Source organism: Oncorhynchus tshawytscha, linkage group LG29 (genome assembly GCF_018296145.1).
Source record: "Oncorhynchus tshawytscha isolate Ot180627B linkage group LG29, Otsh_v2.0, whole genome shotgun sequence".
Lineage (NCBI taxonomy): Eukaryota > Metazoa > Chordata > Actinopteri > Salmoniformes > Salmonidae > Oncorhynchus > Oncorhynchus tshawytscha.
Genome location: NC_056457.1, coordinates 8,322,247 through 8,348,505, shown reverse-complemented (window position 1 = coordinate 8,348,505; position 26,259 = coordinate 8,322,247). Strand labels below are relative to the sequence as shown.

At 42.7% G+C, this 26,259-nt stretch overlaps 1 protein-coding gene across 5 annotated transcripts in view; it reads left to right on the top strand.

Annotated features, from left to right (window-relative positions):
* The window catches only part of rbm33a (RNA binding motif protein 33a), a 52,055-nt gene that overhangs the window by 12,924 nt on the left and 12,872 nt on the right, over positions 1 to 26,259 (top strand). The window contains exons 7-13 of one of the 5 annotated variants that reach the window (XM_024393102.2): positions 4,495 to 4,675; positions 4,898 to 5,118; positions 15,464 to 15,755; positions 20,003 to 20,064; positions 23,591 to 23,726; positions 24,785 to 25,152; positions 25,938 to 26,162. In XM_024393102.2, coding sequence (XP_024248870.1) covers positions 4,495 to 4,675; positions 4,898 to 5,118; positions 15,464 to 15,755; positions 20,003 to 20,064; positions 23,591 to 23,726; positions 24,785 to 25,152; positions 25,938 to 26,162 — 1,485 coding nt within the window. Of the gene's footprint in view, positions 1 to 4,451; positions 4,676 to 4,897; positions 5,119 to 15,463; positions 15,756 to 20,002; positions 20,065 to 23,590; positions 23,727 to 24,784; positions 25,165 to 25,871; positions 26,163 to 26,259 lie in introns of all 5 variants that reach the window. The other 4 variants (XM_024393099.2, XM_024393101.2, XM_024393098.2 and 1 more) reach the window with 4 other exon arrangements.

Below are 26,259 nucleotides of genomic sequence, written 5' to 3'. Positions count from 1 at the left end.
TTTTATACCGTAGTACCGTTTCATATGATACTGCCATATTTTTCATTCCTACTGATCTAAAGATCCTGCTGGTGCATGTTTATAAATTCAGTTGAATTCAAGCAATAGCCACTAGTCTCTTGTATGCGCAGGGCCATTAATATCCACTTCACTCATGTGCATATCACGTGTGGCAGCTGTTATCAGTCCTGTAATCATTCCTCACTCACCTGCTTCTCTCTGTCTGCTCTTCATGCGCATCTATTCCTCCATCAGCTTTTAAAATATACACTGAACAAAAATATAAACGCAGATTTGACTGAGATCCAATTCATATAAGGAAATCAGTGGATTAGTCCCTAATTTATGGATTTCACATGACTGGGAATACAGATATGCATCTGGTCATAGGTACCTTTTTAAAAATAAGGTAGGGGCGTGGATCAGAACCAGTCAGTATCTGGTGTGACCACCATTTGTATTTTGCAATGCCCCACGTCTCCTTCACATAGAGTTGATCAGGCTGTTTTGATTGGCCTGTGAAATGTTGTCCCACTCCTCTTCAATGGCTGTGCGAAGTTGCTGGATATTGGCAGAAGTGGAACACTGTCGTATATGTCGATCCAGAGCATCCTAATCATGCTCATTGGGCAAGTATGTAGGCCGTCGAAGAACTGGGACAATTTCAGCTTCCAGGAATTGTGTACAGATCCTTGTGACATAGGGCTGTGCATTATCATGCTGAGAGGTGATGGCGGCAGATGAATGGAACAATGGTCCTCAGGATCTCCTCATCACGGTATTTCTGTGCATTCAAATTGCCATCGATAAAATGCAATTGTGTTCGTTGTCCATAGCTTATGCCTGCCCATACCATAACTCCATCACCACCATAGGGAACTCTGTTCACAACATCCTTGAAGAGCACACTTCTCCAGTGGCCATCGAAGGTGAGTGTTTGCCCAATGAAGTCATTTATGACCCCAAACTGCAGTCGTCGAGCACACAGTTGAGCTTCCCTGAGACAGTTTCTGACAGTTTGCATAAATTCTTTGTTTGAAGACCCACAGTTTCATCAGCTGTTCGGGTGGCTAGTCTCAGACGATCCCGCAGGTGAAGAAGCTGGATGTGGAGGTCCTGGGATGGCGTGGTTACTTGTGGTCTGTTGTTGGATGTACTGCCAATTTCTCTAAAAAGATTGTGGTGGCAGCTTATGGTAGAGAAATTAACATTAAATTCTCTGGCACAGCTATGGTGGACATTCCTACAGTCAGCATGCCAATTGCACGCTCCCTCAACTTGAGACATCTGTGGCATTGTTGTGACAAAACTGCATGTTTTAGAGGGCTTTTTATTGTCCCCGGCATAAAGTACACCTGTGTAATGATCATGACGTTTAATCAGCTTCTTGATATGCCACATCTGTCAGGTGGATGGATTATCTTTATGCACAAAATTTGAGAGGGATGCTTTGTGTGCTTATGAAATCTTTCTGGGATCTTTTATTTTAGCTCATGAAACATGGAACTGACAAGGTTGTTAGATTTGTACATTTGTTACATTGGAGCAGAGCGCACAGCCAGCGATGTTGATCCATTGTATCATTTCATCACCTGTTATAAGCAAGAGCAAAGGTCAGTCTGAGTAGACTTTGCAAGATCACCTTCATGCGGCCTCTGAGTGCCAGAGGGAAAAATGGACAGCCATGTTTGCAGCTTTACAGCAAAGAAAACTAGCATAAACAGTATGACCCATATTACCAGAGGCCTTTTTTTATCGGGATATGCGTGCATTTAAAATCATTTCACAAACCATGTCGTGTCCCATTTTTTAAAACTAATCCCCGGTCGCTGATTATTGGTTTGATAACAAATTACGTTTTTCGGTCATGTTACCTAGCTAGCTAACAACCTGTTAACTTGACAGTAGGTTTGGGCAAATTTCTTTGGCACAGGAAGAAAGGAAAAGGGTCTGCTACTCATGATGCGCTTCAAAGGTAGGATTCATATTGGCCTAATGTAAGCCTAAACTATATCAATCTATTTATTTTTGGTGCTCCTTAAATTTTGTTCGGTGCCTAACCTTTTAAAAGTTGGGAGGCAGTGTTTGTGGCAGAGCGAGAGAGTGGTGTGAGTTTGAGAGCAAGGGGAGATGGTGTGTGTCAACTCGAGTAAAGATTTCATGCTGTTTTTAGTTTTGAACCTTTATTTAACTAGGCAAGTTTCCCCCTTACTGCCGCAATGACATGCATGTACAGTGGGGCAAAAAAGTATTTAGTCAGCCACCAATTGTGCAAGTTCTCCCACTTAAAAAAGATGAGAGAGGCCTGTAACTTTCATCATAGGTACACTTCAACTATGACAGACAAAATGAGAAAGAAAATCCAGAAAATCACATTGTAGGATTTTTAATAAATTTATTTGCACATTATGATGGAAAATAAGCATTTGGTCACCTACAAAGAAGTAAGATTTCTGGCTCTCACAGACCTGTAACTTCTTCTTTAAGAGGCTCCTCTGTCCACCACTCGTTACCTGTATTAATGGCACCTGTTTGAACTTGTTATCAGTATAAAAGACACCTGTCCACAACCTCAAACAGTCACACTCCAAACTCCACTATAGCCAAGACCAAAGAGCTGTCAAAGGACACCAGGAACACAATTGTAGACCTGCACCAGGCTGGGAAGACTGAATCTGCAATAGGTAAGCAGCTTGGTTTGAAGAAATCAACTGTGGGAGCAATTATTAGGAAATGGAAGACATACAAGACCACTGATAATCTCCCTCGATCTGGGGCTCCACGCAAGATCTCACCCCGTGGGGTCAAAATGATCACAAGAACGGTGAGCAAAAATCTCAGAACCACACGGGGGGACCTAGTGAATGACCTGCAGAGATCTGGGACCAAAGTAACAAAGCCTACCATCAGTAACACACTACGCCACCAGGGACTCAAATCCTGCAGTGCCAGACGTGTCCCCCTGCTTAAGCCAGTACATGTCCAGGCCTGTCCGAAGTTTGCTAGAGAGCATTTGGATGATCCAGAAGAAGATTGGGAGAATGTCATATGGTCAGATGAAACCAAAATATAACTTTTTGGTAAAAACTCAACTCGTTGTGTTTGGAGGACAAAGAATGCTGAGTTGCGTCCAAAGAACACCATACCTACTGTGAAGCATGGGGGTGGAAACATCATGCTTTGGGGCTGTTTTTCTGCAAAGGGACCAGGATGACTGATCCGTGTGAAGGAAGGAAAGAATGAATGGGGCCATGTATCGTGAGATTTTGAGTGAAAACCTCCTTCCATCAGCAAGAGCATTGAAGATGAAACGTGGCTGGGTCTTTCAGCATGACAATGATCCCAAACACACCGCCCGGGCAACGAAGGAGTGGCTTCGTAAGAAGCATTTCAAGGTCCTGGCCAGTCTCCAGATCTCAACCCCATAGAAAATCTTTGGAGGGAGTTGAAAGTCCGTGTTACCCAGCAACAGCCCCAAAACATCACTGCTCTAGAGGAGATGGAGGAATGGGCCAAAATACTAGCAACAGTGTGTGAAAACCTTGTGAAGACTTACAGAAAACGTTTGACCTCTGTCATTGCCAACAAAGGGTATATAACAAAGTATTGAGAAACTTTTGTTATTGACTTTTGTTATTGACCAAATACTTATTTTCCACCATAATTTGCAAATAAATTCATTAAAAATCCTACAATGTGATTTTTCTGGATTTTTCTAATTTTGTTTGTCATAGTGTAAGTGTACCTATGATGAAAATTACAGGCCTCATCTTTTTAAGTGGGAGAACTTTGACAATTGGTGGCTGACTAAATACTTTTTTGCCCCACTGTATATTAATATGTTCCTTCCTCCCATTCCTCCAGCCAAATCCCAGGTACACCTTAGCTCATATTTGCAATCAGCTCTCTGCAGTATTCTATTATCCACTGAACAAGTTCAATTCAATGTGTTGTATTGAGTAGAAGAGTGAATTTCAGTGACAGGATTTTGTGTAGCACACGTACATGATGGGGCGAGCAGGACGCTAGGCCACATGGTACTGTGATACTACTCTGTATCGTGATACTTGGCCTGGTATTGTATCGTGACAACACTAGATGCAACACCATTCTTCCACGAGAAATTCCATCATTTGATGTTCTGTTGATGGTGGTGGAGAACGCTGAGACGGCCATGGCATATGGTTTACAGTGTTTTCATGCTCATCAACCCATTCAGTAACCACTCCTGTCTTGTGGATAGGGACATCGTCCTCCTTTTGGGGGGGATATGGGTCCAAAATAATGGCCTGCCCAGCATTTGTATACATAAGCCTAAGCATGATGGGATGTTAATTGTTTAACTCTGGAACTACACCTGTGTGGAAGCACCTGCTTTCAATATAACATTGTATCGCTTTTATTTATGTAAATTTTTTTTTTTTTTTTTTTGTGTTCCATTATTTTGGCAGTTACCTGTATCTGATGGCTAAGATGATCCCTATATTTCTAAAGGCTGAGAATGAAGCAGAGCCAAAGGAAGAAGTGAAGGAGGAGGAAGACGAGGATGAAGAGGAAGACGACGATGGAGAGTCTGGCCGGTTGCGTTTCAAAACGGAGCGTAAAGATGTCACGTCTGGTGTTGTGCGGCTGGCGGATGCGGGAACCAAAAGACGGAACATTCCTGAAACATTAGGTACATTTATGTACAACCTTCGACTGTTATATAAACTGTAATGTATTTTTGTGCTTTGTTTGGTTATGTTGTTTGGTTGAAGGGCATTTCAAGTTTAACTCCTGTACCTAAACTGTTTGGATCAAAAGAAAATGCTCAAGTGCAGCTTGAGCAAGTCTTACTGAATGGCTTGTATTTGAATGTTCTAATGTTAACCTTGTGGGGATTTGTTTTGCCCTCCAGAGCTGTCTGAAGAGGCCAAAGCAGGCCTGATGGAGTTTGAGGAGAAGGAGCGCCAGAGGAAGCAGGGCCGCTTTGGAGGCCGAGGAGGAGATAGAGGAGGATTCAGAGGTCGAGGATTAAGAGGGAGGTTCCCCGGATTTGGGATGGGAGACTTTGGTGGAGGAAGAGGACGAATGAATGACCTGAGGCTCCCAATGGTGCCTCTACATATGGGCATGCAGGTAAATCTTATTAAAATAATCTGACACAATATAAAAGGATTATCTATCTCTTGATATTCTGTAATGTCACTTTAAATTATAGAATTGTTTACGATTCGCTTACTTGAGTGTATGTGTGCAAGACGATTTAAAGCTATGCTTACTTAACATTGTCGCAATGTTTACTTGCAAAACTAATAAGGCACAGCTATGTAGACAATTGTTTTCTTGTTCTCACATGCCATTGTGATGGCATATTGGATTTAGTTTCTCGCAGCCTTTTTATTATTAGACATCTGTTGAAGCATATAATCCGTCCATTTAAGATGTTCCTCCATATACAGTTGAAGTTGGAAGTTTACATGCACTTAGGTTGTCATTAAAGGGAGTCATTAAAACTCGTTTTTCAACCACTCCACACAAATTTCTTGTTAACAAACTATAGTTTTGGCAAGTCGGTTAGGACATCTACTTTGTGTATGACACAAGTCATTTTTCCAACAATTGTTTATAGACAGATTATTTCACTTATCATTCACTGTATCACAATTCCAGTTGGTTAGAAGTTCACATATACTAAGTTGACTGTGCCTTTAAACTTCTTGGAAAATTCCAGAAAATGTTGTCATGGCTTTAGGAAGTGTACCTGTGGATGTATTTCAAGGCCTACCTTCAAACTCAGTGCCTCTTTGCTTAACATCATGGGAAAATCAAAAGAAATCAGCGAAGACCTCAGAAAAACAATTGTAGACCTCCACAAGTCTGGTTCATTCTTGGGAGCAATTTCCAGACACCTGAAGGTACAATGTTCATCTGTACAAGCAATAGTATGCAAGTATAAACACCATGGGACCACGTAGCCGTCATACCGCTCAGGAAGGAGACGCGTTCTGTCTCCTAGAGATGAACGTACCTTGGTGCGAACAGTGCAAATCAGTCCCAGAACAACAGCAAAGGACCTTGTGAAGATGCTGGAGGAAACGGGTACAAAAGTATCTATATCCACAGTAAAAACGAGTCCTATGTCGACATAACCTGAAAGGCCGCTCAGCAAGGAAGAAGCCAGTGCTCCAAAACCGCCATAAAAAAGCCAGACTACGGTTTGCAACTGCACATGGGGACAAAGATTGTACTTTTTGGAGAAATGTCCTCTGGTCTGATGAAACAAAAATAGAACTGTTTGGCCATAATGACCAAAATTATGTGTGGAGAAAAAAGGGGGATGCTTGCAAGCAGAAGAAGACCTTCACAACCGTGAAGCACGGGGTGGCAGCATCATGTTGTGGGGGGGCTTTGCTGCAGGATGGACTGGTACACTTCACAAAATAGATGGCATCATGGAGGAAGGAAAATTATGTGGATATATTGATGCATCATCTCAAGACATCAGTCGGGAAGTTAAAGCTTGGTCGCAAATGGGTCTCACAAATGGACAATGACCCCAAGCATACTTCCAAAGTTGTGGCAAAATGGCTTAAGGACAACAAAATCAAGGTATTGGAGTGGCCATCACAAAGCCCTAACCTCAATCCTGTAGAAAATTTATCGGCAGAACTGAAAGAGCGTGTGCGAGCAAGGAAGCCTGCTAACCTGACTCAGTTACACCAGCTCTGTCAGGAGGAATTGGCCAAAATTCACCCAACTTTTTGTGGAAGGCTACCCAAAACCTTTGACCCAAGTTAAACAATTTAAAGGCAATGCTACCAAATACTAATTGAGTTTGAGCCTAAAATTGAATTTTTACTAGGATTAAATGTCAGTAATTGTGAAACTGATTTTAAATGTATTTTGCTATGGTGCATGTAACTTCTGACTTCAACTGTATGCAACGCCTTGGAAGGTTGAAGGTCACTTGTTGAACGTGGAAGGAGGGATAGCTCGCTTTGATGTTTTGAACGTTATGTTTTGAAAATTATTCGAATGAAAAAGTTTAGTTACTTGTTCCCTTTTTGGGGGGGGGATCCTGCAACTCAGTTAGCCTCAGTTGCTGTGACCACTATCTGTCCAGGGATCCTGCCTACCAAAAGTTAGAATGAAGAGCTGCTTGGCGTAGTAGCTAGCCTAGCTGTTAACTAGCTAGCAAGGTTTATTTTACAGCTTGAACACAGCCCGTGATGTAGTTATTCCTTGTGGCTGGGACTGCTATAGTGGGCATCAATATTTGACATGTTTTTATACAGTATATTATATATACATCACATGCAACTCGTAATTAGACTATGGAATTAGCCTAACATTATATGACTCAATAAAGATCTACAAGATGCAATAAAATATACAAGCTAGCTTTAGGCAATGAGTTGACGTTGACTAGCAAGAATTGGTATGAAAATGGTCTGTCAAAGGCAGATATTTAATTAACATTGTACAATGAATGGATTTACAAACAAGGCATTAAGCATTACAAGGCATTATTTTAAGCATATAGATCCTAAGATTACAGAACAGGACAAAGCATGAATAAAAAGATGCTTTCTCGGCCAGGGGCCTGCAAGCCTAGGGATTGAGAATTGATCATACAACCTTCCTCCATGGTTTTGAAACAGGATGAGGGAACAGAGGCATTTAATTACTTTTTACAATTTTTATATAAGAAATTCACCTTTTATTTAACCAGGTAGGCCAAGTTCTCATTTACAACTGTGACCTGGTCAAGATAAAGCAAAGCAGTGCAACAAAACAACAAGTTACACAAACATACAGAAAAGAAACATAGAACAATCTATGTACAGTGTGTGCAAATGGGGAGAGGTAGGAAATAAATAGGCCCTAGAGGTGAAAATAATTACAATTTAGCATTAATACTGAGTGATAGATGTGCTGATGATGATGTGCAAGTAGAGATACTGGGGTGCAAAAGAGCAAAAGGGTAAGTAATAATATGGGGATGACATTGTCGGGTGTGCTATTTACAGATTGGCTTTGTACACGGTACAGTGATCGGTAAGCTGCTCAGACAGCTGATACTTAAAGTTAGTGAGGGAGATAAGACTAGCTTCAGAGATTTTTGCAATTTGTTCCAGTCATTGGCAGCAGAGAACTGGAAGGAAAGGCAGCCAAAGTAAGTGTTGGCTTTGGGGATGACCAGTGCAATGTAGCTTTTGGAGTGCCTGCTACGGGTGGGTGTTGCTATGGTGACCAGTGAGCTGAAATAAGGCGGGGCTTTACCTAGTTAAGACTTATAGATGACCTGGAGCCAGTGGGTTTTGTGACGGATATGTAGTGCGGGCCAGCCAATGAGAGCATACAGGTCGCAGTGGTGGGTAGAATATGGGGCTTTGGTGATTAAAACGGATGCCACTGTGATAGACGACATCCAGTTTGCTGAGTAGAGTGTTGGGGGCTATTTTGTAAATGACATCGCCAAATTCAAGGATCGGTAGGATAGTCAGTTTTACAAGGCTATGTTTGGCGGCATGAGTGAAGGAGGCTTTGTTGTGAAATAGGAAGCCGATTCTAGATTTAATTTTGGATTGGAGATGCTTAATGTGAGTCTGGAAGGAGAGTTTACAGTCTAACCAGACACCTAGGTATTTGTTGTTGTCCACATATTCTAGGTCAGAACCGTCCAGAGTAGTGATGCTAGTCGGGCGGGAGGGTGCGGGCAGCAATCGGTTGTAGAGCATGCGCTTAGTTTTACTAGCATGTAAAAGGGGTTGGAGGCCATGGAAGGAGAGTTGTGTGGCGTTGACACTCGTTTGTAGCTTTGTTAGTACAGTGTCCAAAGAAGGGCCAGATGTATACAGAATGGTGTCGTCTGCGTAGAGGTTGATCAGAGAATCACCAGCAACAAGAGCGACATCATTGATATATACAGAGAAAAGAGTCGGCCCGAGAATTGAGCCCCGTGGCACCCCCATAGACTGCCAGAGGTCCGGCACACAGAACTCTGTCTGAGAAGTAGTTGGTGTACCAGGCGAGGCAATCATTTTAGAAGCCAAGGCTATTGAGTCTGCTGAAAAGAATGTGGCAATTGACAGAGTCGAAAGCCTTGGCCAGGTCGATGAAGACGGCTGCACAATACTGCTCACCTTGTCTTCTCCGGACAAGCTTTTTTCCGGATGCCCCAAAGAATCGGAAAGGGAATTCATCAGAGAAAATTACTTTACCCCAGTCCTCAGCAGTTCAATCCCTGCAGAATATCAGTTTGTCCCTGATGTTTTTCTTGGAGAGAAGTGGCTTCTTTGCTGCACTTCTTGACACCAGGCCATCCTCAAAGTCTTTGCCTCACTCACACCTGCCTGCTGCCATTCCTGAGCTGCCATTCCTGAGCAAGCTCTGTACTGGTGGTGCCCCGATCCCGCTGCTGAATCAACTTTAGGAGACGGTCCTGGCGCTTGCTGGACTTTCTTGGGCGCCCTGAAGCCGCCTTCACAACAATTGAACCACTCTCCTTGAAGTTCTTGATGATCTGATAAATGGTTTATTTAGGTGCAATATTACTGGCAGCAATATCCTTGCCTGTGAAGCCCTTTTTGTGCAAAGCAATGATGACGGCACATGTTTCCTTGCAGGTAACCATGCTTGACAGAGGAAGAACAATGATTCCAAGCACCACCCTCCCTTTGAAGCTTCCAGTCTGTTATTCAAACTCAATCAGCATGACAGAGTGATCTCCAGCCTTGTCCTCCCCTGCCTTTTGTGGCAGGGCTGAAATGCTTTTTTTGGGGGTGGGGTTCATTTCATTTAGTTCATTTGCATGGCAAAGAGGGACTTTGCAATTAATTGCAATTCATCTGATCACTCTTCATAACATTCTGGAGTATATGCAAATTGCCATCATACAAACCGAGGCAGCAGACTTTGAAAATTAATATTTGTGTCATTCTCAAAACATTTGGCCACGACTGTATATTGGTTTCCAACTTCCCTGAAAAGTATCGTGGGGACTATTCGATGCAAATGCAAAACGCCACATGATGTTTTTGTGCCTGTCAAAGGCAGTCAAGTCTGGGGTGAACCAAGGGCTATATTTGTTCTTAGTTCTCCAATTTTTGAGTGGGTCATGCTTATTTAAGATGGAGAGGAAAGCACTTTTGAAGAGCAACCAGGCATCCTCTACTGACGGCATGAGGTCAATATCCTTCCAGGATACCCAGGCCAGGTCGATTAGAAAGGCCTGCTCGTTGAAGTGTTTTAGGGAGCGTTTGACAGTGATGAGGGGTGGTCGTTTGACCGCGGACCCAGTACGCACGCAGGCAGTGATCGCTGAGATCCTGGTTGAAGACAGTAGAGGTGTATTTAGAGGGTAGTTTGGTTAGATTGATATCTAAGAGGGTGCCCATGGTTATGGATTTAGGGTTGTACCTGGTAGGTTCTTTGATTTGTGTGAGATTGAGGGCATCTTGCTTAGATTGTAGGACGGCCGGGGGTGTTAAGCATGTCCCAGTTTAGGTCACTTAACAGTGCGAACTTCCCTCAAACTGGGGGCCTATAACAAGCGGTAGCGGTGTGGGACTTGTTTCAGGAAAGGTGTATTTTTAACAGTAGAAGCTTGAATTGTTTGGGCACAGACCTGGATAGTATGACGGAACTCTGCAGTAGATTGCAACTCTGTCCCCTTTGGAAATTCTATGTTGCGAAATGTCATAGTTAGGGATGGAAATTTCAGGAATTTTGGTGGCCTTCCTAAGCCAGGATTCAGACACGGCTAGGACATCTGGGTTGGTGGAGTGTGCTAAAGCAGTGAATAAAACAAACTTGGGGAGGAGGCTTCTAATGTTAACATGCATGAAACCAATGCTTTTACGGTTACAGAAGTCAACAAATGAGAGCGCCTGGGGAATGGGAGTGATGCTGGGGGCTGCAGGGCCTGGGTTAACCTCTACAATACCAGAGGAACAAAGGAGGAGTAGGATAAGAGTACAGCTAAAGGCTAAAAGAACTGGTCGTCTAGTGCGTTCGGAACAGGGAGTAAAAGTGGCAAGTTTCTGGGCGTGGAAGAATAGATTCAAGGCATAATGTACAGACAAGGGTATGGTAGGATGTGAGTACAGTGGAGGTAAGCCTAGGCATTGAGTGACGATGAGAGAGGTTTTGTCTCTAGAGGCACCATTTAAGCCAGGTGCTTTTTTTCGCGAATGTGCTTGTTAAAACAACAACCGTTTGGCGAAGTAGGCTGTGATTCAATGATAAATTAACAGGCACCGCATCGATTATATGCAATGCAGGACAAGCTAGATAAACTAGTAATATCATCAACCATGTGTAGTTAACTATTGATTATGTTCAGATTGTTTTTTATAAGATAAGTTTAATGCTAGCTAGCACCTTACCGTGGCTCCTTGCTGCACTCACGTAACAGGTAAGCCTTCCACGCAGTCTCCTCGTGGAGTGCAAAGTAATCGGCCATAATCGGTGTCCAAAAATGAAGATTACCGATTTGTTATGAAAACTTGAAATTGGCCCTAATTAATCGGCCATTCCGATTAATCGGTCGACCTCTAATATGTAGTAATGAAAGACTAAAATTGCTGTTTTGAATTTGGTCAAGTTTAGTGTGGGAGAGGTGGAAACTATTATCCATAAATAATGATAAGCCACCAGGTATAGAAAACCTTAATGGGAAACTATTGAGAATGGTAGCTGACTTTATTCCCACCCCTATTTGCTACAGTGCCTTGCAAAAGTATTCATCCCCTTTGGCGTTTGTCCTATTTTGTTGCATTACAACCTGTAATATACATTTATGTTTATTTGGATGTCATGTAAAGGACATACACAAAATAGTCCAAATTGGTGAAGTGAAATTTAAAAAATTGTTTCAAAAACAGAAATGTGGTATGTGCATATGTATTCACCCCCTTTGCTATAAAGCCCCTAAATAAGATATGGGCAACAACTTACCTTCAGAAGTCACATAATTAGTTAATTGCACACAGGTGGACTTAATTTAAGTGTCACATGATCTCAGTGTATATATACACCTGTTCTGAAAGGCCCCACTGAAGGGCCCAACCCTAGTTTATGGATTAATATTTAAATGTCTTGGAATGGCCTAATCAAAGCCCAGAACTCAATCCAATTGAGAATCTGTGGTATGATTTAAAGATTGCTGTACACCAGCGGAACCCATCCAACTTGAAGGAGCTGGAGCAGTTTTGCCTTGAAGAATGGGCAGAAATCCCAGTGGCTAGATGTGCCAAGCTTATAGAGACATACCCCAAGAGACCTGCAGCTGTAAGTGCTGCAAAAGGTGGCTCTACATAGTATTGACTTTGGGGCTGGTGAATAGTTAAGCATGTTCAAGTTTTCTGTTCTTTTGTCTTATTTCTTGTTTGTTTCACACAAAAATATTTAGCATCTTCAAAGGGGTAGGCATGTTGTGGAAATCAAATGATACAATCCCCCCAAAAATCTATTTTAATTCTAGGTTGTAAGGCAACAAAATAAGAAAAATGCCAAGGAGGGTGAATACTTTCGCAAGCCACTGTATATATTTAACCAAAGCCTAAAGGAGTGTGTCCACAGGTGTGGAATGAAGCTAAAGTAATTCCACTACCTAAAAATAGTAAAGCATCCATTGCTGGTTCTAACAGCTGCACAATCAGTTTGCTATCTGTTCTTAGTAAATTGATGGAGAGAATTGTGTTTGCCCAAATAAGTTAACTACTGACTTTCAGCATGCTTATAGGGCACTCAACAGTACTGCACTGACTCAGATGACTGATTTGGTTAAAATAAATGGTTAATAACATGATAGTTGGAGCTGTATTGTTAGATTTCAGTGCAGCCTTTGATGTTATTGATCATAAATTGTTAGTGACAACTAAACTCACTTGCTATGGCTATACATTGCCTGCCATCACATGGTTGGAGAGTTATTTATCCAATAGAACCCGGATTTTGTTCTTCAATGGAAGCTTCTCAAATATCAGATATGTACAGTGCGTTGTCCCTCTGGGCACTTCCCTTTAGCCGTTAATCTTCTCTATTTTTACTAATTGTTTTATACAAAGCTATACTGAAAAAAAGTATAAATGCCACATGTAATGTGTTGGTTTCACAAGATTAAATAAAATAAATGTTCCATACACTCACAACACGCTTATTTATCTCAAATTTTGTGCAGAAATTTGTTTACATCCCTGTTGGTGAGCATTTCTCGTTTGCCAAGATAATCCACCTGACAAGTGTGGCATATCAAAAAGCTGATTAAACAGCATTATCATTACACAGGTGCACCATGTGTTTGGGACAATAAAAGGCCATTCTAAAATGTGTAGTTTTGTCACAACACAATGCCACAGATGTCTCAAGCCTTTGAGGGAGCTTGCAATTGGCATGCTGACTGCAGGATTGTCCACCACACCTGTTTCCAGAGAATTTTATGTTAATTTCTCTACTATAAACCCCCTCCAACTGCGTTTTTAGAGAATTTGGCAGTAAGTCCAACCAGCCTCATAACCGCATACCACGTTTAACCACACCATCCCAAGACTTCTACATCCGGCTTCTTCACCTGCGGGATCGTCTGAGACCAGCCACCCGGACAGCTGATATGAAACTGGGTTTGCACAACCAAATAATTTCTGCACAAACTTTCACAAACCGTACCAGGGGGTCTTGACCTGACAGCAGTTCGGCGTTGTAACGGACTTCAGTGGGAAAATGCTCACCTTCGATGGCCGCTGATGAATCCCGGTTTCAACTGTAAACATCAGTATGGCGTCGTGTGGGTGAGAGGTTTGCTGATGTCAATGTTGTGAACAGAACCTCACCGCCACCATGGGGCAATGGTATGGGCAGGCATAAGCTACGGAAAATAAACACATTTGTATTTTATCAATGACGATTTGAATGCAAAGATACCGTGATGAGATCCTGACGCCCATTATCATGCCATTCATCCAACACCATCCATTCATCCAACGCCATCACCTCATGTTTGTTTGATAATGTATAGCCCCGTGTGGCAAGGATATGTACACTTCCGGGAAGCCAAAAATGTCCCAGTTCTTCCATGGCCTGCATACTCACCAGACATGTCACCCGTCGAGCATGTTTGGGATGCTCTGGATCGACGTGTACGACAGAATTCTCTAATTCCGGCCAATATCCAGCAACTTTGCATCGGCATTGAAGAGTGGATTAGGATTAAATCCATAGATTAGGGCCAAATTAATTTATTTCAATATAACTGTAAATTGAATTTATATGTAACTCAGTAAAATCTTTGAAATTGATGCATATTGTGTTTATTTTTGTTCAGTGTAGGTCTATGTATGAGAGTATGGATTATTCCATACTCTACATGTCAGCACCCAATGCCACTGAACTCACTGACATTATTAAGGAGTTAGTCAGTATCACAATGGGTGATTTTAATAATAAATACATCTAAAACTAAAAGCATTGTATTTGGTTCAAAACATTCTAAGACCTAAATCTCAATTGGAGTTGTACATAAAGGGAGTGACCATTGAGGAAGTTAAACTTCTTTGTAGAACATTGGATGGTCAGTTATCATGGGCAAGTCATATTGACAAAGGTTTTGTAAAGATGAGGGGTAAATCTGTTATAATTTTTGACACATTAACTGTTTGTTGTTCAGGCTCTGGTCTTGTTCAATCTTGATTACTGTCTGGTAATATGGTCAAGTGCAGCAAAGAAAGACCTTGCAAAGCTGCAGCTGGCTCAAAACAGAGCCGCATGCCTTGCCCTTAACTGCACATAGAGAACTAACATCAACAGTGTTTCCTGGTTGAGATATTAACTGCTTCTCTTTTAGTTATGAGAAATATTAGTGACATGATTTTCTGCATAATCAAATAACTTTCAGCTCAGACACCCATACATGCCACCAGGGGTTTCTTCACAGTCTCCAAGTCCAAAACAAAATCATGGCAACGCGCGGTTTTAAACAGAGCCTTGATCACATGGAGCTCCCATCTCTAATTACTCAAGCAAAATTACCTTTAAAAAAAAAAAAAGATTACAAAATAACTTGTGGAACGAGGGGGACTGTGAGGGGACACACTAACACATGATTTTATTTGTACTGTTTGGATTATTATTTTTGTTGCAATGTTTGTACAAAACATTAGGAACAACTTCCTAATATTGAGTTTCACCCACTTTTGCCATCAGAACATTTTAAATTTGTTGTGGCATGGCCTCTACAAGGTGTCAAGCATTCTACAGGGATGCTGGCACATGTTGACTCAATGCGTCCCACAGTTGTCAAGTTGGCTGGATGTCCTGTGGGTGGTGGACCTTTCTTGATACATACTCATTTACTGTGCTATATATATATATATATATATATATATATATATATATATATAGCCTATGTACTCGACATCTCTGACTTGTCGGTCTTCCCTCTCTCCATCCCTCTCCATCACTCCCGTTACCCCCAATTTAGCGGTCTCCCTCGAGAATGACTCCCCCTCACCCACGTCATCATCTTCAGCAACACCATCGTCAGGGTGGCCCTCGAGGGCCCTCCTTCCAGGAGCACAGCGGCGGCCCGCTGGCCCTACAGCCCCTCCTCCCCCTGCACATGGCCCAACGCGGGGCACCAGTCAGGCCCCAGACGGACCCACCACACCGCATGATGAGTCCCCCTCCCTCACACAACCACCAACAGCAGCAGCAGCCCAAGAACATCCACATCAACCCCCATTTCAGGGGCCCTGCATCCTCCCCTGCACAAGGTAGGTCTGTACTTTGGGCTGCTCCGCATGTTTGCAGGGCCAAATAGCACCCCATTCCCTAGATAATGCACTACTGTTGGCCCTGGTCAGTGTAGTGCTTTATATAGGGAATTAAGGTGCTATTTGATACGCACACCTGGTCCCCTTTCATTGGCTTCTGACTTATTGTAATGATAGTGCCTCTTCTGTTGAATGTTGTGAGTATTTGCAACTTAGGTGAAGGCATAAGATGCAATTCTGTTGGCAGTTATCAGTGCACTGCTTTGAAAAGTGTCATGTTTGGGTTGAATGACATGTGGACACTTCTCAAAGCCAGTAATAGGTTTGTTGTTTTTTTGGCAGCATCTCCATTCCTCAATCTGTTGGACTGCCATTGAAGTGTGTGTGTGTGTGTGTGTGTGTGTGTGTGTGTGTGTGTGTGTGTGGAGGGGGACAGGATAACGGGAGTGTTTTAAAGAGGTTGGCAAATGTCCCTGAACCCATACAGTGCATTTAGACCCCTTGACTTTTTATACATTTTGTTACGTTAAAGCATTATTCTAAAATGGATTACATCGTCGTCGTCCCCCTCAATCTACACACAATACCCCCATAATGACAAATAAAAATCACATTTACATAAGTATTCAGACACTTTACTCAGTACTTTGTTGAAGCACCTTTGGCAGTGATTACAGTCTCGTTCTTTAGTTCCTTTTTGCCTCTGTCCAGATGTGTACATACAGAGATTTTTCCCAAAACCGCTCCTGCTTTATCTTGGCTGTGTGCTTAGGGTCATAATCCTGTTGGAAGGTGAACCGTCATCCCAGTCTAAGGTCCTAACCTACTCCAGAGCACTTTTCATCAAGGATCTCTTTCTACTTTACTCCGTTCATGTTTCCCTTGATCCCGACGAGTCTCTCAGTCACCTGCCGCTTAAAAACATCCCTACAGCATGATGCTGCCACCACCATGCTTCACCGTAGGGATGGTACCAAGTTTCCTCCAGACGTGACGCTTGTTATTCAGGCCAAGGAGTTCATTCTTGGTTTCATCAGACCAGATAATCTTGTTTCTCATTGTCTGCGAGTCCTTTAGGCGCCTTTATGGCAGGCTATCATGTGCCTTTTAATGAGGCCTGGCTTCCGTCTGGCCACTCTACCATAAAGGCCTGACTGAGTGCTGCAGAGATGGTTGTTCTTCTGGATGGTTCTCCCATCTCCACAGAGGAACTCTGGAGCTCTTTCAGTGACCATCAGGTTCTTGGTCACCTCCCTGATCAAGTCCCTTCTCCCCCAGTTGCTCAGTTTCTCTGGGCGGCCAGCTCTGGGAAGTGTCTTTGTGGTTCCAAACCACTTTCATTTATGAATGGTGATGGCCGTTGTGTTCTTGGGACCTTCAATGCTGAAGACATTTTTTTGGTACCCTTCCCCAATCCTGTCTCGGGGGCTCATGGCTTGGTTTTTGTTCTGACATGCACTGTCAACTGTGGGACCTTATATAGACAGGCGTGTGCCTTTCCAAATCATGTCCAATCAATTGAATTTACCACAAGTGGACTTTGATCATCGTTGAGATGTATCTACAACAATGGGAATAAGATTCTCAATTTCGAGACTCATAGCAAAGGGTCTGAATAATTATGTAATTTAGTTCTGTTTTTTAGGTTTAATGCATTTGCAAAAATTTCTGAACCTGTTTTCCCTTTGTCGTTATGGTGTTTAGATTGATGAGGGGATTGTTTTTTACCTCTTATCCCTTAAGCGCGAATCCTGCTCGAATCCCGTTAGCGGGATTGATTTTTTTTTGCCAAATTCAAACTACAGAAATATCAATATTCAATCTTCACTAAAATTTAAGTGTAATACAACAAAATAAAGCTTAACTTCTTGTTAATCTTGGAACTACCGCTCCCGGATCCGGGAGAATTGTCATCAACGGACACTAATTAGCATAATGCAGCAGACAAAAAATATTACTAGAAAATATTCATATTCATGAAATCACAAGTGAAATATATTGAAACACAGCTTAGCCTTTTGTTAATCACCCTGTCATCTCAGATTTTGAAATTATGCTTTACAGCCAAAGCAAGACAAGCATTTGTGTAAGTTTATCGATAGCCTAACATAGCATTATGCCTAGCTAGCAGCAGGCATCTTGGTCACGAATCAGAAAAGCAATCGAATTAAATAATTTACCTTTGAGCTTCGGATGTTTTCACTCACGAGACTCCTAGTTGGATAGCAAATGTTCCTTTTTTCCATAAAGATTATTTTTGTAGCCGAAATAGCTCCGTTCTTCACGTTTGGCTGAGAAATCAACCGGATATTGAGGTCACGACAACGCAGAAAAATATTCCAAATTAGATCCATAATATCGACAAACATGGCAAACATTTTTTATAATCAATACTCAAGGTGTTTTTCAAATCTATTCGATAATATATCCACCGGGTCAGTTGGCCTCTTAGTAGGAGCGAGAGAAACGATGGCCGCATTTGTCTATTACGCACATATCACTCTGAGAGACACCAGCTGACCACTGACGCAATGTTGTCTCTCACGCTCATTTTTCAAAATAAAAGCCTGAAACTATGTCTTGTGACACTAGACACATTAGGGAAGCCATTGAAAAAGGAATCTGGTTGATATCCCTTTCACTGCTCAATAGGGACGCATAGGAACGCTGAGGTTTCTAAATAAGAGTCACTTCAGTTCTGTTATACTCACAGACAATATTTTTACAGTTTTGGAAACTTTAGAGTTTTCTATCCTAAGCTGTCAATTATATGCATATTCTATTATCTGGTCCTGAAAAATAACCCGTTTACTTTCAAAATGTTATTTTTCCAAAAATGAAAATAGTGCCCCCTAGTTTCAAGAGGTTAATCCAGCTGCTGTGTCAGATTTCAAAAAGGCTTTACGGCGAAAGCAAAACATCCGATTATCTGAGGACAGCGCCCCGCATACGAACACATAAATCATTTTTCAACCAGGCAGGTGCGACACAAAAGTCAGAATTAGCCATATGATAAATGCCTTACCTTTGAAGATCTTTTTGCTATCTCAAATGTCTGTGACACACTGAATGGTCATTTTGTTCGATAAATTCCTTCTTTATATCCCCAAAATGTCCATTTATTTGGCACGTTTTATTCAGAAATACACCGGCTCCAACATGACTACAAAGTATCTAATAAATTACATGTAAACTTAGTCCAAACATTTCAAACAACGTTCCTAATCCCAACCTCCGATATCCTAAATTGTAAATAAACTATCAAATTTAAGACGGAATAAACTGTTTCTAATACTGGATAAAAACAATGTGAAGCGCGCTCCAGTTCATGCACAACAAAAGACTAAAGCCCTTCAGAGTGACACCTACAAAGAACAGCCCTACTTCTTCATTTCTCAAAAGAAAAACATCGAACAATTTCTAAAGACTGTTGACATCTAGTAGAATCCATAGGAACTGCAATCTGGGCCCCCAGGTCTCCCATAGAAAACCATTGGAAAACAGTGACCTCAATTCTTTTCCCCCTGGATGGATTGTGCTCAGGGTTTCGCCTGCCAAATCTGTTCTGTTATACTCAGACATTATTCTAACAGTTGTAGAAACTTCAGTGTTTTCTACCCAAATCGACTAATTATATGCATATCCTAGCTTCTGGGCCTGAGTAGCAGGCAGTTTACTTTGGGCACGCTTTTCATCCGGACGTGAAAATACTTCCCCCTATCCATTTTAGAATAAGGCTGTAATCTAACGAAAGGGGACAGGGTCTGAATACTTTCCAAATGCTCTGTATATACAACGTACTGTCCTTTACAATTTCTGCAGTTAAATTAATCCCCATTGCCAGTTACAACAATCTGATTATGAATTGAAGATGCATGTAATATTTTCTGAAGTCAAAAAGCCTAGCTAATACTGTATGATGAAGTGGCCTCAGAGCCAAATCTACCTTAACCTGTGGTCCTTTAAGAGAACTACAACCGCATGCTTTTACTATGTTCATTCTTTAATTCCTTTTTGCCTCTGTCCAGATGGGTAAAAGAGGGAGCCCATTTTGGAGGTGAAATATAAAAACAGTTCTCAGACGAACGCTAGATCCATATTCGGTGCGATGTGTGAGGCTTAAAACGTGCCTATGTAACAGCTCACAAAGGGGTGTCTAATGGACTGCCTCTCCTTCTCCCCACACTCTCTGCCTATTCCCATTTCTTTCTCGACCCCCAATCTTCTACATCTTTCTCTGTCTGCAGTGCCCTTGCTGCCTCCTGCCCAGAGCCAGCCCAGACCTGCTGTGGGTCCTCAGAGGTTCCCTGTGAGTAGCAGCTGCTCCCCCGTCTCCGTTAACAGTGTGGACCTTTTTGTGAGAGAAATGTCATTATGGCAATTAGATGCCCACTCGGGTCCAAATACTGTTAGAGCGAATCTGTAAACTCTGATACCAAGTCTGTCTGCACAACTGGTAATGGTTGATAGGGGCTTTAGGCAGTGGCTATGGTGGCAGGCTTAGTTTAGTTTGCACTCTTCATGGATGCGCTAGGGCTCAGACTCTGAGGTTGGCATCATAATGAAATCCTGAAATCAGGGCTGCCTCCCAAATTTAACCTTATTCCCTACATAGTGCACTCCATCTGACCAGAGCCCAATGGGCATAGGGTACCATTTGGCACGCAGCCCGGGATAAACCCTACCACCGCCAGTGAAAATACCACTTTTTATTCGCCAGTGAAAATACCACTTTTTAGGACAAGTTTGTCCCAAAGCAGAACAGTCCTTTTAGAAGGCAGTTTGAATGGGTAAAACATGCCCAAAACACAGTTTTTGTTTCATACTCAGGCTAAAAAGATAGTCAGGTAGTCAAAGAAAGGGATATGGAGTCATTGAAGAGCCTCAGAGTAAACTAGAACCCATTACGGAGATAACAGGAAAGGAATGCTTTTTTAAAGTGATTACAAACATTGTGGGGGAAGTGGATTGGCTAGGCAGCCAAATATGACTCAAATTACTCTCATATGCATCCCAAATGGCACCCTATTCCCTACATAGTGCACTACTTTTGGTCAGGGCCCATAGTGCTCTGGTCAGAAGTAGTGCACTATGTAGGGTATAGGGTGCCATTTGGGATGCCGACTCAGTTCTCCCAGCTAATGATGCCCAGGCATCAGGTGGAGCTGGTGCTGACTGACACCTTCCCGGGAAGAGTGTTTTATATGGATTTATGCAAATCAGCTTAAACATTTGAAAATGGTTGCGTCCAATTGCATTTGGCAAAAGGTTTACAAATGAGCCAGGGTCTCGCGTTAGTCTGTTATTTGGAAATTGCCTACATTTTATTCAGTCTTCCTCGTCTCCTCTCCATTTCAATTTTCCAGTGCCAGTTTCCATCAGTCTGTGATGGCGGTGGACATTGATAGCAGAGAGAGTGCTTCAGTGTGTGTAGCAGCTGTTTTACACTTTTGTCAGAGTTTGAGGGAGAGGCTAAGCTGACGCCAAGCATAGTGTTGGCTTCCCCAGCTGTCAATCACTTTTAGGCTGCTGTTGCCACAGACGTGATTTGAAATACATGTGGCAAAAAGACCTGCAATATCCATGTACAACTGGGCACCAGATTACAGATGATTATCCTATATTATCAAATGTAATTGTTCAAGGAGGTGGCGGAGATCATGAGATTATGCCCCTGTAATAATCTGTACTATCGTTATATGAACAATATCGTTAACCAGGGGTTCCAATTAAGAGCTCATTAGGGTGCTATAATGATGAAAAAACTGCTAGTCAGTAATATATTTTTATGTTTGTAATTTGCATGTAGTTGAAATGGTATCCATTATATCAAGTGCTTGGTGGTGCCGTACCATATATTAATTTAGCACTTGCTGGCTGCCACTTCTAAATCGTTGTAGCCACTCCAATAAAAACATTTTAATAAAAAATTGCTATGGTAAAACTAAAACCAGATATAAAGTTGAATAGAAAAAATAAAGGAGCTATATATCTTTGAGAACTAATGATCGGCAATAAAAACTATTCAGAGAATATAAAATAAAATGTCATGACATGAGGGCCCCCATTGATTTTATTATGTTTTAGTCACTCGGATAACATAAAACGCCATAAGCCATAGCCAAATTTGTAGAATTGCAGGAAATTTACTTTAAAGCAGCCAAAGAGGATAGCCTTTAAAATCTTTGGTCGGAGACCACGCAATTTGCCATGCCCACTATCACACCCCCTCATGCTAACTTTGCCACCGCTGCTGAAAAAAATCCTAGGGGAAACACTGTGGTGAAAGTATCATTATATATAGCCATTTTATTTCAAATATGAATACATTGTAATATCATCAGGTTAGATATGGAAAACATGAAAGTAGCCTTGGTTCCACATTGTCCAAGCTACAAAGAACTTTAAACGATGACATAAGTCCCATCGGGAACATTTTCTGTCCGACGGTAGAGGCACTTAATCTAACATGTCTTTCAGACTCATTGGTCAACAGTACCATTGTCCTTAGAAAGGTGAAATCCCTCCCTCATCAGTGGCAACAATATGCAATTTGTACAAAACACTATGTCGAAAGAGGGAACAACCAAAAGAAATGTCACTTCTAATCCTCTTCGTTTCCATTTCTCATTGAATGGTTTGACATTTGGCCCAGTCCATTGTATGACATTTGTCTTAGCTAGCCCTCTTCTCTTTCCGAGGGGGATATCTGCAGCATCAGTTACACATTGAGCACCTCTCAGCCTGTTTATCGAGGATTAACACTCATAGGATGAGCCGCGTTATCAAATTCATACAAATTTCCAGAGGTATTATGTATACACCCGAGCCTCCATTGTGTATACCGGACTGACCTTTGCAACAGAGCTTTAACGTCCAAACTAACAATGTGATCCGCTCCCTCTCCTCCTCTGCTTCGTTAAGCCCCGTTGATTAACTTTCTGTTAAGCAACTTTGGCGACTTTCTCCAGTCCAGCATTCAAAAACACCCCTCGATCCCTCTCTAAATGCTGTCAGTCTACCGGCGAATCAGGATGGATTAAGCTTAGATAGCATCTTAAGTCATTTATAAAGCGGCAAGGAGGGAGGGAGGTCTAAGCACCGCATTTGTGGAAGTGCCACATGTTGAGTTGAAGGTTAATTTTTCAACAGAGACTGATGTTTAAGAGGATAAAGGAGAGACGGGCTGTAAGGGGGGCTTCTTATTCCAAGGAGGGATTAGGGGATCGTTATCTGCTGCTTTTCCTTGAAGGTAGATTAGACGCAGCATGGTGGGGGGGATTGTGTGCTGTGTGGAAAGCTGTTGTACATACAAAATGGGTGGCTGGAACAAAGAAATTAGCACTGATTTAACCCAAGCCCAAAATTCTTTGCCATCCTTGTTCCCGGAACGCGAGCAGGTCACGTCAACAAAGTTTATATGTTGGCGTTAGTGCAGGTTTACAATAGCGATCCTGTAATTCACATTGTTTCATACGATATTTTACAATATTGGGACCGTCTCTCAAATGGCTGTTTTTCTGACCAAAATGGCAGATTCTGTCATGTTGCTATGATCCAATGACTACTCTAGTGAGTTATAGAGGTTTATTCTCAATGGTATTTTCTCTGAAATTTTTGTGCACAAATATACATTTCACGCAAGTCAACATCGTGCCTAATGAGAATAATCCTGGCCATTACATTTTGAGCACTCACTCCCTTTCTAGTATAATATTATTACCTGAAATGTCCATTTTTGGGGGAGGGGGGTTAATTAGTTTGTGATTACAGTGGTTCCCAATGTGGAATTAAATGCATGAGCGTTTTTGTGTGCTCCTCTCCCCACATCACAGCGACCAGGGGACTTCCAGCAACAGCACGTGCCGGGTCATTTCGGCCAGCCGCCCCAGAGGCCCCCCCATCACATGGAGCCCTGGAGGAACCAGCCTCCCCCCACCCCCCAGGACAGAGAGCCCTTCTTTATCGGGGGTGAGACCACAGCTCTGTGTCCCAAACGGCACCTTATTCCCTTTTTAGCGCACCATTTTTTGTTGTCCCAAATGGCACCCTATTCCCTACATGGTGCACTAATTTGGACCAGGGAGCTCTGGTCAGAAGTAGTGCACCACATAAGGAACAGGGTGCCATTTGGGACGTAGCCCTCCTTACCTAGTCCCACACACCCAACTCACCACCCACCCATGCCTCCTTCCCTACCTTTAAGGGGTTATGTCTTCTCTCTCAGCATATCTAACCCTTCTGGGCATTAACCCCTAGCAGTACACCTACAGGGTACACTGCAAGGGTAATTGCAGAGTTCCATTAACTCAATTAATGTTATGTATGTGCTCATGCATGCATTCGAAATGAGTCGGGGCTCCTAATGTACATGCGTATCACTTCTCCATTTACTCATTATGTGGAATGAGAATACCATCAAATATTTGTTATAAACATATACATATAACATATAAGTAAATGTAAGCCTATGTATTGGCAGTCGCTGTCTTTTTATTTCACCTTTATTTAACCAGGTAGGCTAGTTGAGAACAACTTCTCATTTGCAATTGCGACCTGGCCAAGATAAAGCATAGCAGTGTGAACAGACAACACAGAGTTACACATGGAGTAAACAATTAACAAGTCAATAACACAGTAGGAAAAAAAAGTCTATATACATTGTGTGAATAATTACAATTTTGCAGATTAACACGAGTGATAAATGATCAGATGGTCATGTACAGGTAGAGATATTGGTGTGCAAAAGAGCAGAAAAGTAAATTGGGTGGGCTATTTACCGATAGACTATGTACAGCTGCAGCGATCGGTTAGCTGCTCAGATAGCAGATGTTTGAAGTTGGTGAGGGAGATAAGTCTCCAACTTCAGCGATTTTTGCAATTCGTTCCAGTCACAGGCAGCAGAGAACTGGAACGAAAGGCGGCCAAATGAGGTGTTGATGTATTGAAAGTGAGTGGAGATGCGGCAAACAACTTGAAGTCTCAGTTGTGGTTCTTTCCCCCCTCCTATTTCCCCTCCTGTTCTATAGAGCCAGGGCGCTTCCCAGGGCAGCAGCTGCTCATGTTCGATCACCAGAACCCCGGCTTGCTCATGAACAGTAATAACCACCAGCTCTCCAGCCAGGGCCACATGGCCTTCAACCAGCCAAGCCCAGGGGGGTTCAACCAGCCAGGCCAGGGTCCAGGGGGCCAGCTAGGGATGTTCCAGAGAGAGCCACCCAGACCTAACCTGCCTCCCCAGGGCCACCCCCAAAGCCACCAGGGCATGGCCAGCCTGACTGGGCACAGCGGACCCACTAACACCAGGCTCTTCATGGGCCACCGTCAGCCCGGCTTCCCCCAGCAGCAGGGGACTCCTGGGCCGTTCCCCTCACAGCAGCTCCAGTTTGGGATGCAGGTACGGATGAGAGTAAGTGAATCTACTACCAATTAACATGTGTGGTGGTGGCCTGCACTCTGCCTGTGCAAGAGGCGTGCGGAATGATTTAAGCGTTGGTCCACAAATGGGAATGTTATCTATTTGTTAATTTGTTTGTTTAGTATTTACTCTGCATGGAAGGGAATCTGTTCAGTTTGTATTGTAAACTCTGGCTTTTTCCAAGCTTCTTCACTATCCGTAATTATTCTGTACCTGTTGAGATGCATGTCAAATGTGAAATACGGGCCTTTTCTTATTTTATAAACCAATCGTGTATTTCACCCAGTTTTCTCTGGATTATTAAAATGTTGGAAACCCGAGTAATGATCTCATAAATAAGTCAAGCTCGTTGAATATTCCCTGTTAGTGAAGCAGTCATAAAAACTGTTTGTATTTCTGAGACCTCCCTCCCATGTGGTATGTATGGTGAGCCACAGACAAGAGTGCCCTCTAGTGTACGACTCGTAGTTCTACCTCGGTTACCGCGGCTATATGAGGACACCGATTGGAGGTTAATCAAATGCATGTAACAGTTTCTCCTTGAAGACGCTTGAATCGTGTGCATACTACAATTCAGAACTGTGGCTTTTTCCCATGTTCAAATGATTTGTCAAAACCGTACGTCTTAAGACCATGTCAAAGTTAAACTCACTCATTCTGCCCGCTTTGTCTTTTTTTTGTTTTTAAATTAAAACTAGGGCTTGATGCAGCACGGCCTTCTCCACTCGCAGCTCCAGCATCATGACTTGCCTCTATCCCATCAGCAGCAACATCAGCAGCACCACAGACAGGACATGTCTCAGCCGCCTCTCCAGCACCACTCTCACCCCCATCCCAACGAGCAGCGGCAAGGCCCCATGATGCATCGCGGCGGGCAGGCCCAGCCCCCCTTCCACCAGCAGCAGCACGGCAGCCCCAGACAGATGCACCCTAGCGGGCCCCTCCCCCAGAACTTCCAGCAGCGTAACGCCCCCATCAGGCCGAGGATGGTGAGGAGCCTTGTTTTAGTTTTTCCCTTTTCGTTTCAGAATGGTGAAATGATTGTGCTCACAATCGGTCATAGGACTGTTTGGGTTTATGGCAAGT